General features: G+C 39.9%; 1 protein-coding gene across 1 annotated transcript in view; it reads right to left on the reverse strand.

Moving 5' to 3' along the window:
* CACNA1B (calcium voltage-gated channel subunit alpha1 B) overlaps positions 1 to 13,647 on the reverse strand; it is a gene marked incomplete at its 5' end in the record, with an annotated part of 468,581 nt that overhangs the window by 130,086 nt on the left and 324,848 nt on the right. The window contains 2 exons of the mRNA XM_025211184.1: positions 3,336 to 3,442; positions 8,701 to 8,768. Coding sequence (XP_025066969.1) covers positions 3,336 to 3,442; positions 8,701 to 8,768 — 175 coding nt within the window. The remainder of the gene's footprint in view (positions 1 to 3,335; positions 3,443 to 8,700; positions 8,769 to 13,647) is intronic.

The raw sequence follows: 13,647 nt of genomic DNA on the forward strand, positions 1-13,647 counted from the left end.
GAATGTAACAATGAGCTCAAACTAAAATGTAAAATAAAATAGAGGTTAAATATTTTGTTTTAAAACAAACATTGCAACAGAAAAAAAATGTCCTGCAACAGCTTTGATCCTGAAAAAGAAAAAGCCTAGTCAGGATAGAGTTCACCAGGTGAAAAAGCAAAGCCTTAGCCAAAACAATCTATTTCTATTAGTCTATTTTGCAGAGCATAAGTTAGACCACAGAAAGCAATGAACCGGGAACTGAAAAAGTGTAGTAGCTTACTTCATGGCTTCTTCCAGTTACAGATGCAATATTATAAGAAAGCGTTTTCTCAGTCAGTTTTAAGACAGATTATATCCTTACTTCACTGCAGTAATCAATGCATTATTAAAACAGTTTCAAATTTCAGTAGTAGGACTTCACCATCCATCAACTGCAAATAATTCTTGGCTCATGCAGCATCCTATGCACCTGCAAAATTCTAAAGTATCAGTACACTGAAATCAGGCTAGCATACTAAATAAGTAACCTAACATACATGACAACGAGCCTTTCTTGGAGCTTGCTGGTTGTTGGGGGGAGAAGGGGAGAGAGGGCAGTGGGGCAATTTCATAGATTTCATAGACATCAGGGCTGGAAGGGACCTCGGAAGATCATCAAGTCCAGCCCCAAATATTCCACAGAAGAACAGCAGCACTTAAGACAGACAAGTAACAGGTATATGGATATGCGTATATGTTTCCACATGCAAATGAAAGCATACTATATATACATATAGCAACAATGCACAAGGGCAGAAAACCTGGAGGCAGCACCACACATTACGTTGCATATATTTAATTAGTAGCGTCAAAAGTGCAACTCAAATGAGACGTTGCTGAGACGAGTAAACAGGAGTGAGCAGGAAAGTATACAAGATTTTCTCCTTTATACTGTGCAAAATAACCACGGACAGGAGCAAAACAACAAGCACAGCATCCTACTCTGAAACAGAGGGAAAGGGAAAAAAAAAGGAATGACTACTGTACCAGGTCAGTTTTGCCACCTTTGTAAGTTCTCAGAACTCAAAAAAACAGTCTCTACATTAGTAATACCATTTAAGAGTCCCACTAAAAGGTGTGCAGAGAAGCATATTAACATCAACACTATCAGTGAAAACGTTTAAATTACTACAGAGACCAACTTACCTGAATGCTAGGAGCTGTGACATTGAGCCCTGCAATAGCCAAGATCCTTTGTAGAGATGAGCCAATGTTGGAAAGGGGGAGGGAGGGAAGGAACTGCAGGGGTGGATTTACACCTCAACTCAAGGCTTGCTGAACCATCTGACCTACATCAAACAACAATTTATCCACGCAGCATACCCACCTCCTTACCGTTAATCTTTCTGTATTTATGTTTACTTGTTTAACTCCTCAGCTTGTATTCTCCTAAATTGTCTCCTAACCTAATGTCACTCATGCATACATTCTTTTTTTTTATAGTTGACTTGCAAATAGCACTGGCTTCTATATTGCAGATATAGCTGCTTTAGAGACACACTGTTCATAGAAGATGACCTAAATGTTCAAACATGGCCTCCAGTATTCCACAATTTTCTGCTGCTATTAAATACGGGGAAAATGTACTGCACCTCCAGCTGCATTCATTTGTCAACCTAACTGCTTGAATGTACCTCCAAAACAGGCATGTAAGTGTCTGTGTAGACATAATGGCAGACAAAATAAAAAGGAACCTTCAATTTAGTACTTACATTTAATTGTGGTCACAAAACTGGACCAGAGATATTGAAAACCAGGTTAAAGGCCAATGAAACATTGTGGAATAAAATTATAGTAAGTAAGAAGCTGATATGAAATCTTGGACCCACTGGAGTAAATGGGATATGGGGCTTCTAAGTTATTCTTAAATACATATTCATTTTATAATAACAATAATAAAAATAAAATAAATACCAACACCACCTTCCATTTTTAAATATTAGTACAATAAGTATGTCAAAAATGAGCATAACTTCTCATGTGGATTCTATTTAAGGCTAATGGCAAATCATTGTAAGGGCATATTTATATATAAAGCCAACCAAATATGCACTCCAACAGTAGTAGCTGATTAAAATAAGCATTGCACAAAAATGATAATAGCAATACAATGATTACCTTTTATGCATAATCCATTTCACTTTCTTTCACATTCAGTGAATCAGTTTCATTTGCCTTATTGCATGCGCTCACTAAGATAATGCAATTCTTCATTAAATACACACCAAGACCTCCTGAGATTAATTTACACTGAGGGAAATATATTGACTAGTCAAATAAGGCTTTAAATATTTTGGAATAAAACTGAGCAGGAAATTACTCTTAATAGGTTTAGTCTTCCCCAGTCCTTGGAGTTGTTTCCAGCTGCCCTTTTCTTATGACTGGAGACTGTCCAGAAATATGTGCAGCACTTAGCAAAAGGGTGGATAGTGTCTTTTTCACGTTAACACTCTCAAACTTCCCTCATGGAATTTCATAACCTTCCCAAATGAATGTGTGCTCATAAGTATATTCAAGATGCCGAGATTTTCAAACACAGACCATAAGTAGCATAAACAAAATGTGCACTTTCCAAAAGGGAGCTCTTTGAAGTCCGTACTCTAGTAAAACTGCAACTAACCTCACAGATACGAGGACATCTATTTCTACCCACAGCTGTTAAGTTTCTCTATTTTAAAAGCTGGCCCCAAGAGTGAATTTTTCTTCCAAACTGAGATAACAAAATACATGTGTATGTCCATGTCCATGTCCATGCATAAAAGTCTTTATTTGCAAGCTGATGCTTCTCAACGTACCCCAGGTGTGCATGAGTGTCTGTTTTCATATGCAAGTTCCCTGCTTTATATTATGCTAATACTTTTGGGAGAGCAAGCAAAGAATGTGCATAGCTGATTTTGTGGCTACAGTTTAGGAGGCTGTCTTTACATTTTAATTCAGAAAGCACTGATCACTGTAACAGAACAATATCATGTATATTACACACATATTTCCACCTTTCAGCATTGAAAATCTTAAGTGAAATGTTAACAGTTCACCTGGTGAAGTCTTTCCTAAAGCAACATAAAAAAATCCTCGATAATGCATATTTTTTCAGACAATGACATTTCAAACAAAAATAATTTACAAAAAAAACTAAATCACAGACATGGTTAAGCATCTAACACGAAGTATTCAATTTAAAGCCCATTAATCCTTTGTACTCTATGGCAGGGCTTACAAGTTGTATTAGGTACTGAAATAAAGCAGACTTGTATCGAGTCTGAAAAACAGAAATAAATTGATAATATTTCCCAAATAAATAAAATAACACTTACGCTGCTATGGAAATGTTAGCAGCAGATATGGGACTGACTTCTGCTACCTCCTTGGCCTTTTGAAGAGCAAGTTTTTGATTTGTAGCTTCTTCCATTTCCTCTTCATCCTGTTTCAAACATCAAGTCACATCCAGAATTATATCATTTACCGTTTCGCCAAAACCCTGGCATAAAATCAGTGGAACTCTCCAATGGACGGCTGCCGTAGCCACATTTAACTAAAAACAGTTAAAACACTGAAAAATTGCATTTGTTTGTTTTTAAATATATACTGCATGATTTGATTTGACATAGGATATTTTGTGAGCAGGGCACATGAGCTATACCTGTTTACAGTCATATTGGAAAGTTATGAGGAATCTGAAAACTGCAGCTATCATGTAAAATGTGCAGGTGATTGCAGCTCTATTCATCTTTAATTTAGTGCCACAGGCTGTCAAAGGCTAGAAAACACAGAACGCAAGGTTTTATCTTGAACTGAATGCCCTCTTGCCTTGGCCAAGATGGAACACTGTGGTGCTGACAGACATGCAGTTCCCCACTGTAACTTATGGTGCTTCACAAAAAGCACCATGAGTTACAATGACCAGACCCCCGCGCCCCACTCCCAACCCAACAGAAGTCTGCTGTTTGGTGGAAGGGGGACACATTTTGGAGCTCAATTTCCACTTGGGAGCTGTGTCTGCCAGCTCTGGTGCTGTCTGCAGGTTAGGCAAGGGGAGGGAGCTCCAGTCTGGGGTTTGCCCAGCCTGCACCATACCACAACTCCCTTCCTTAAGTGCAGGCTGGGCTTTGGAGCACAGTCATCTGAACCCTCATTAAATGAGAGTTAATTTGTCGCATGATTGAGCATTTTTAAGAGTGCTCTGCAGCCGTGCACTTCTGTCAGGACACAGCTGTAAAGTGCTTTCAAGGGCTGATCACATGACAGATATCACTTCTCCCAGTGCCCTGTCTGTTACCTGTAATCTCTAAGAGCATCACCATTTATGTGTCATCACCATTGTCAGGCAACATGTAGCAGAGCGTGGAAAGAATGTATAAGAAATATAACACTGTAAGTAAAAGGAGGCCATATTCCACTAATTATATGGAAAGTGATTTTTTTGTACTGGAAGACCTGATTCTGATCTCACTAATACAGGCTTGATACCCATATAACTCCACTTATTTCAGTTATATAATTTTAAATTCCCCCTTCTTAGTCATTAGATTTGACCCCATTACGAATGCAGAAACATGTCTGCCATTTTTTCAATTAAAAAAAAAAATTATTTACTACTTGTTATTCTTATTAACACTGCAGGGGCCCATACATTTGTAGAAGTGTGATCTATTAGCTTCTAGCGTGTGTATTATCAACAGAATTGTTAATTAAGTTCTAACTGCATGATTTTTATTACAGGTAATAAGGCACAAATAGCAAAGGACCAAATCTGACTCAAATCCTAAGGTCAGGCTACATTTCTGATAGTTTGATGAAACACCATTTTAACTTTCAAACTACTCAGAATTGGTAGGAGAATTATGAAAGGATAAACACTGAGTCCTATGATGCCACTTAAAGCATCACTTCTCAGGACCTAATCAAGCTTCAGAAAACAAAGGCATATCTATATGGAACTCCATGCAACAACATTTGATTAGCTTTAATGTTGAAAATTAACCTTGTAAGATATTATTCTTATACAAAATGTAACTAGTGTACAGAATACAAAGGCTTTCTCTAAAATGGGAACTCACAGATTTCTCCACCCTGAATATTATACACATAAAGAACTACCTGGTCTTTATATAGTTGTCTTCACTTACATTAAACTCGTTTTGAAAATTTGCTTTTCTTCCCTTCTTTTCCAGGAAAAAAGTACAAAGAATTTTAGTGATGAACCCAAACCATTAGGCTTTCAAGCTTGTTTTTTTACTCTCTCTCTCTCTCTCTCCAGATATTAGCAAATCTATACTGAGCAAATCTTCACTGTAGCTCATAAAGAAGCAATCTGATCCAGGCCAAGATAAAAATGCTCCATTAAACAATTATACAAAGTCAATATTTCTCAACTGCCAGCTTCCAGTAAATTTATCAATGGCTTGAACAGCTACTATAAGCCAAGTATATTTTCTTCATTCTGTGGACGATTAATCATTTGGAGAAATAAAAACCTAAAGTACTATAATTTTAAGAAGGTTTTGGTTTTATTGACTGCACATCACCATCTCTTCTTTCAAGGACTAGCCAGCCTTGTTACATGTGCAAAGGTTCAAATGTTCTTGCACTAGACTTGCATTTAGACTGTCCCTTCTAAAATGTTCCCTTAATCTACTCTTAGACCTGCGACTGTGTTCTCTGATAGGCTCTGTGGCTTTAGATAACAGCAGAAGACTGATACTGTATTGACAAATTTGCAGTATGCAAGTCCCCAGTCATAATATTAGTGTAGCATCTTTTATTTAGGAATCTTATAGCACTATGTAAATATTCATTAAACTTCTGGTTTTTACTCAAGTTGTAATATTTCTTTCGGACAGAGAGTACCTTGTTCTGTGGTTGAATACTACCTGGAACAACAGGATGACGGTACATGACTCGGACTCTTTCGGGTGGTACTGCAATCCTAATAGCAGAACCAGTTTTAATAATACTAATGGTAGTGGCAGGTCTAGGAAGAGGAGCTGTATTATTTCCTTTAATTTTAAGATGGAAAAAGTAAGATAGAGGTAAGTTATTTGCAGGAGGTCACTGAGGACATCTGGAGAGAAACAAGAATTCTTGCCTCCTAGTCCTGTGCTCTCAACCACCTCCCATCATTCTTTCCCTGAAGCTGTTTTTCAGTTCACAACATCTCCTTAGAAAAATATTTTATAAAGCATGCCTGGAGTCCATAGATGAAAATGACCATTATTAGTACTATCATTTTGAGGGTCAAGTGTTTCTTTACTCACGATGAGACTGTAAAGGTAGTAAATTAAAATGCTTAATACACTAATTTAAAATGCAGCAATGATAATGGGAGAAGGTTTTTAGTTTAATGTAATTGCTTCGTTGGGTAGTTTTTGTTTTTGCTTGTTTGTTGTACTCACCCTCCCCCCCATCAGTGACAATTCACTGATTAAAGCTACCACGAAAATGTGAATATGACAAACCAAAACCTATTTGACGCCCAAACTGGGTAATGCTGGCTGAAATGATGCAAGCATCAAGGTTGGGGAGAAAGAGTTTTGACTTTCCCAAATGGAGGCATTTACGGGTTACTGAGTATTATGACGCTGTATGCAGCATTGATCTAGATTAGCTGTAAAATGTAATTGTCAAAGGAAGTCTCTTGAGGTCAACTGGCTCCTAACTTAATTATACCTCCAGGTCATTTTGAATTTTGCATGATCATGTTTACTTAACAATAAATCTCCCATTCTCTAGGTATGCCACATAATTGAATTACTTTTTATCTTTTTCCTCCTCTTTTGAAAGCCCTAGTGATTTTTGGATCCATGAAATGAATTCAAGTGAAGAGAGTTTCAAAAGAAGTTTTGTGATTTGGCAAGGCTTTTGTGTCTATCAATATTTAATTGTATTCCATAAACACTAACAAAGTCATTTTTCTAGCCATCGTAGTCAGCTTCTGAAATATTCAGATGGGACTATTGAAAGGATTAAAAAGGAACAGGATGAACTTCCTTACACAAGAAGTCTGAGGGGCCTCTTCTTTTCTCATTGCATCCAAGTGAGTGCCATAAATCCTGATAGGTGAAGCTAAAACACTTTTGAGAAGATGATAAATCTCTGAGATAAGAGTCTGGTTGACTTTACAATGCACAGAAAAAAACCCTGAATTTCTGTAAGGGAAAAGCTTCCCCAATAAAGCTAAGAACATCCCCTAAATTCACCAGTCAAATGAATTATTATAGAAAAGGGAGGCAGAATGCACGATCTCTCAGAAACAGGAACATTTATGGTACACCTGAGACTCATTATCCCTCTCTTTTTCTATATGTTATACATCAGCTTTCAGGAAACAAAGCTCCATTCAAATCTGTAGGCTAAAGGCAGTAATGCGGCTGCCTAATAGAAAAGAAATACTGTAAGAGAAAAGTTCAACCATAAAGCAGCCCTGGATTTTACTATGGTGCAGTTAACTGCATTGGGATTCAAGTGGCAGCCTTTGGGCTGGAATAGAAAACCTTCACTTTAGTCTGGCTTCTCATTTCAAAAACTATTAGGATTGTATGCATCTCTGAACTCCTGGCAAGCATTATTATAAGCATTTCAAGGAAAAAAAACTACCCTAATAATGAGTACAATAAACACAAGGATTAGAGACGCTCATGCCATGTAAGGAACAACCTGTATAAGTCTGTAAAATATAACTGCCCAGAAGGGTATGGCTCTGCCTTTTCATCTGTAGATCACTGGGAGTGACAGCAGTGGGAATGTGACTGTCTTTGAGTTATTTTATTCCCCCCTTTAAAAAAAAAAAATAAATGTGTGCCTCATAAAGGTGACTGTCTTGCAATAAAGAGCTAGAACAGTAGAGATACACCTGGGTAAGCTCTAGCATTTCAGATCGGTCCCGTACATTACTAGGGTATGTCTTTTTTCCCCACCAGGGACCCTCCAATGTAAACCTGAGTATACAGTAAAGCTACATTGGCTTTGTATGAACCTCTTGCCAGTTTGTGGCATTCTGCCAATGCTCTGGCTTGTCTCAAATGTCTCTTGCTTCTGATGAGGCAGGAAAGTTTTAATGTCTTGCCTGAAAACCTGTAAAAGCCTCTTTCAAGCAGCTTTCCACAGAGCTGATTGAAAAATTTTAACTCTCTGGTACCAAAATACATTAAGAGAGGAAGTATTAGCATGAAACAATTTGGCAACTGAATTTCCCCAGGTATAAGCTCAAATATGCTACTGAATCATCTGAAAACCTTTAACTGGTTCACCTGTGGCCCTGAAGCCAGCTAATGCCAGACGTCCTTGTGCATATCTGTGCAACAGCAACATGAAAAAATGTTCTGTTCTCTGCCCACACAATAATAAGTGATGATGATGATTATAATAATCACATATGAAAATATGGAAGGTTCCATTATTCAGATTTGCACAATAACAAGTTTTTGTTATGACGGATAAATGAATGGGACTATCAAATAAACTTCTTAAACTAAAGGCTGCTACAATGAAAATGGGGGAAATGGAGGAATGTATCCTAAGGTGACTAAAGCTTGGGGAAGTAGGTGGTTTAATTCAGATCCAGTTGCTGTGGCATATAAAAAATGAAAAGGTGATAGGGTGTGAGAGTCCAACAGGAAATTATAGTTACTTCTTCAGAACAGAGACCAATGCATGTTGAAGAGCCAGATGTCTCATACATACCTTTGTCAACTCTTGTGCATTTGCAAGATTGTCAACAGCAATAGCCAGGAAGACATTCAGGAGTGTGTCTATTTAGACAGTAGCTAAGGAAAAATCTTTGTATACCAAGGAGTTAAATAATCTTCCACCCATGTCCCTCCATCTTGCAACCCACAGAGCATGATAGATATTGGAAAAGGAAAAATCTTATGAGGTTATGAACTCTTTTCTTCTGCCAGTATATAGGATTACTCCCTGGCTGAATATTTTCTAGTGCTTTGTCCAATCCATTTATCAATTAACCAACCTTGTGTCTTCCAGTGGAAGAAAACATATGTGACCTTTTCAGCCCCCCTTGCCCTCCCAGCTTCTCTACTCAAAACCCACAGCACAAACACACATATATGCAATTTTTGGCCTCATTTACTAGAAGTTAGTTAAAGATCAACCTTTAGCTGAACAGGAAACTGAAAAACAGTCTGACTGGGCACAATTCTCATACAGTGGTTGCCATTAAAAAAGAAATATTAATCTTTCCAGGTAAAATTTATCTCACTGCAATATTTACATATGAACTAAAGGAAAATACAATTTATCACAACAAAGTCAACATGACAATGAAAATATTACTTCTTTTCTCCCGAGCACTAAATAACTGGTCTCAGTATTATTATTCCTTCATTTATTACGAGCAGGAACATTTTCATTTTTGTCTTGATTTTAACTATTCTTTGTCCCTTTCTATCTCTTTATTGAGATTATTCTAGTTACTAGTTTGCAATAATGCCAAGAGAAAATTAAAAATAAGAACACCAAGCTGTTGTAAATGATATACATCTGCAATAAGGTGCTCACACCTAGACAGTCTGTGATGGCTGCATGGGTGTGGTGAGCTAAATTCAGAGATTCAGTGGGATTTGGGTGGGGGTTAAATCTGTTAAAAATGGCTGCCTGATAGCAGGTAAGGTGCAGTGGGGGGCTAGCATGCTGGGGAGAATCAGAGGTCCACCAGGGGATGGGGGGGGACAGGTATAACCTACAGGTGCGGTGAGGCAGGCAGACTTGACCAACAGGAGGATCAGGGGGATGGGGTGCAGGTGTGATCTGTGGGGTGTTGCTGGGGTCTGGAAAGGTCTGGCAGGATCAGGGGGGCTCACTGGGCTCATGGGGGGCCTTAGGAGTCCCCAGGTCCTTTTTTTAGCTCCAATTGCCCCCTTCCCCATGAACCTATACCTCCCCATCCTTCCCCCCCAACCAGGAGCGGTGGGCTCCAGCAGCGGTGGTACTTGCTTGGCTCCAGCAGCGGTGGCACCTGGAGCAGCTTGTGAGGTTGGGGGTTGGGGGTGGCAGGCTGCTTTGGGGAGAGGTGAGAGACTGGGGTGCAAAAAATAGTCTGGTGCAGGGTGCGAGGGAGGAGGGCATGAAAAGCGCAGCCCTGGGGCTGGGGGTTGGCAGCTGGATATTCCCAGCTCCGGGGATGTGCATGGAAAGAGTACAGAAGTTCCATGCACTGGTTAGACCTAAATTGAGTAAGTTTGTTACTACATAGATCCAGGTTTACTTTAAACCAGGTTCCACAATTTTTAGACCAGTTTGTGTGCATTGAACTTCTGTACCGTTCCAGGTTTTAATTGATATCCGGTCATAGACTGGGTCTGTAAGTGTAAGGTCGGCACCAGGAAGAGCTAAGTTTAAACTGGGTGGCCATTTTGTACCCGATTAACCTCCCCAAATGTCTATACTTAGCTGTGATGTCTCTGCCAAAAGGGAACCGAGAGGTTCATACATATATATTGTGTTCTTTCACTGAAGGCTTCCAAAGGGCTTTACAGCACTATGGTATACATATATGTATAGCAATTATTCTAACCAAAAGAGAGTAGCTGTGGCACAAGTGTTTAGGACTAAAAGAAGATATAAACACAGCCAAATGAAATGGCTTAGGGAATTTTAGGCAGACTATAATTGATCTCATAAAGAGTACATAGGTTGTAACTACTGATTTGGTCTGTGCACTTGGTAAGATGCACAGGGCACTGCATTGTGGGAAAGACATTTAGAGAAGAAAGCAATGCAGAAGAAAGAGTAAAAGCAGTATATGGGGAGGATGGAGAGGACAAAGGACCTGTAACGTGGTCGGTACCCTTTCTCAGATCTCTGGGAAAGAAGCAGTGCATGTTTAGGAAGATGTCGATGTGCAGCCAGACTTCTTTTTTTCTTTAGGTTCTGGATTTTCCACCGCAAACAGTGAATTTCAACATTGTCCATGTTCTGGTAGTGCTGAAGTGAAATTGTCACCATGACGGTCAGGAAAATATGTGAGAAAAAGGGATTTTTGTGGGTGATATCTTTTATCGGAACTTTTACTGATTCTTTCCCAGAAACTTGAGGAAGTGTATTGTGGTACCCAAAACCTTGTCTATCCCAACCATGCAGTTGGGCCAATAAAAGATTTCAGCTGCAAAAAACCTCGCTTCCTGCATATTTCCTGAACCATCATGGCTACAGCACCACTTGAACACCACCAAACATGAAGAATATCTAAATTCATATACTGGGGGGGGGTTCTGCCCACTAGCAACTTTAAAGGGATAGGGGGAGAGTCACTGGGGTATCTCCAGGCCAAGGCAGACTAAGAAAAAGTTGCCCATTATGTTTTGAACATATTAAGTCACCTGAGATAGTAGCGTTTATGATATGGAGCTGTTCCCTCTGGCACAGAGACCTCTTTGAAGTTTGATCCATAGGAATTGCTTCTTTCTTTTTTTCCAGGTAGAGCCAGCAGAGGTGCAAGAATATCCTTCCTTCTGAGTCCAGACAATGACAAATAAAATTGCTGAAACCACCATTTCCTGCCTAGGCTGCTGCCTCCTGAATGGTTGCATTTCTGACAGAAATTAAGTTCCATTAACTTTTGATTTTCTAAAGAGAAATTACATTTCTCAGTTCTTTAATTGCCAACTGAAACCCAGTGCCTAATGTTACAACATGGAGTGGCAGGTGCAGACGCCGTGATACCCCTTGTTAGCTGGTACTGAGTGACAAAGACTATCTGGACTCTTCCACTCCAGTGTTTCCACTGCTTTTAAAATGCCTCCAAGTATTCCCATCAAAAACCCACAGAGACTAAGAAACTAAATAATGAAGCTGCTTCCTGTCCCTGACGCCTATCCACACAGAAAATATCCTAACCCCTGCAAACGTATCTTGCAACAATGGACTCTGCTGAGCTGCTCCATCTTCGAACTGGTGCATTTTGGTAGAGCTGTAGCCATGAGAATCTTTTTACATGATTTAAAAAACTACTAAATATCAAGCCCAATTCTGCTCCTGTGCCACTTATGCCACCTCACTTAAGAATTATTTGAGACAAGTATCTTCTGGCCTATGAACAATGGAGGATTTTGTGCAACTAAAAAAATCAAGGAAAACTTCAGTTTCCCTCTTTTTGTTTTAAGCATACAAATTTCTTGTACTTTTCCTTGCAGAAAGACTCAAAACCATAAAGTGATCCCAAGAAGTAACTGGACTCCATTTATGCTGTTAGAGGCTAGGGAGAAATCCACCTGAATTTTGTCAAAATAGACTCCGGAAGAGGAATAAAGATCATAATTCCTTATGTTTGAAGGAAGCCAGGCAGCAGCAAAACACTATTTTGCAGGCCCATCCCAAAATGCTGAAGCTGGTCTAATGAGAGCACCATTTAGTCCATCTCTTTTAAACCTCCTTGTCATAAACAGGAACTTATCAAATACTGAGAAACAGAACATGAATTCCTCTTACAGAAAAACTGCCAGGTCTTTCACTTTGCCACTGCACAGCCTCCCAGATGGAGCAAGATAGAGCTAAGAAAATCAATTCCCAGAGCTGGTCTGATATCAGTGATGCAAGTAAGAAAAATGAGCAGGACCATTTAAATTTCAGCTCCAGTGAAAGTCCATGCAAGACAGGCTGGTGGCAAATTACTGTTTGCCAAATGAAAAATTCAGACTGGAAAAGCAGCAGTCTGTTCAAGTTTCTATGTAGGTATTACAGTGACAGAGGGGGGAAGTAATGGTAAATATTGTTTGGTTTTCTTTTAAATAATTGCCAGAGTCCCTTTAACTCAAGAATTAGAAACAGAATAAACATTTTATGCTACATCTAATCCATAACTCAGCTAGTGCAGGATTGTTCTCTGAAGGGTATTCTACAATACACTACCCAATCTAGCTTCAAATCTGTTAAGCAATGGGGCTTTCCTTAGGAAGTTAAGCCTCAGGCTAACAAATATAACTGTATCCTCCTTCCATTTTGCCATGCATTAATATTACGTCTCTCGCTGCACATTACATGTATTACGCAATTACTGTATTTGAGTGTATAGGTCGATGCGGTATAGAAATTGACCCCATTTTTCTGATCCAAAAAGTTAGGTCGACTTATACACCGGATCTATGAAATTCCTAACTTTTTGGATCAGAAATATGGGGGCGACTTATTTGTGCACCCTCACTGCAGGTCAGGCACCTGGGGGCTGGATACGTACCACAGTACAGCTCACAAGGGACAGGGATGGGCTTGGTACTTGACTGGCATGGCCCAGGCAGCACTGCTTGCAGGGGACGAGGGCATGCCAGCAAGTGCCAAGCCCGGCGCTGCTTACAGGGGATAGGGACGGAGATGGGGCTGGGCTCAGGGCTCAGCTGACACAGCTCTATCCCCTGTGAGTGGCACTGCCTGGGCTGCACCAGCCGAGCACTGAGCCCAGCCACATCCCCTGCAAGCGGCGCTGCCAAGCGCTGAGCCCAGTCCTGTCTTCTGCAAGTGGCACCAGGCTCAGTATTCAGCTGGCATGGCTGGGCTTGGTGCTCAGCAGCGCTGCTTGCAGCAGATGCTCGGCTGGCGTGGCCCAGGCAGTGCCACTCACAGGGGATGGGGCTGCACCAGCTGAGCTTAGCCCTGTCCTTATCCCCATCCCCTGAGAGA

Source organism: Alligator sinensis, unplaced genomic scaffold, assembly GCF_000455745.1.
Source record: "Alligator sinensis unplaced genomic scaffold, ASM45574v1 scaffold323_2, whole genome shotgun sequence".
NCBI classification, from domain to species: domain Eukaryota; kingdom Metazoa; phylum Chordata; order Crocodylia; family Alligatoridae; genus Alligator; species Alligator sinensis.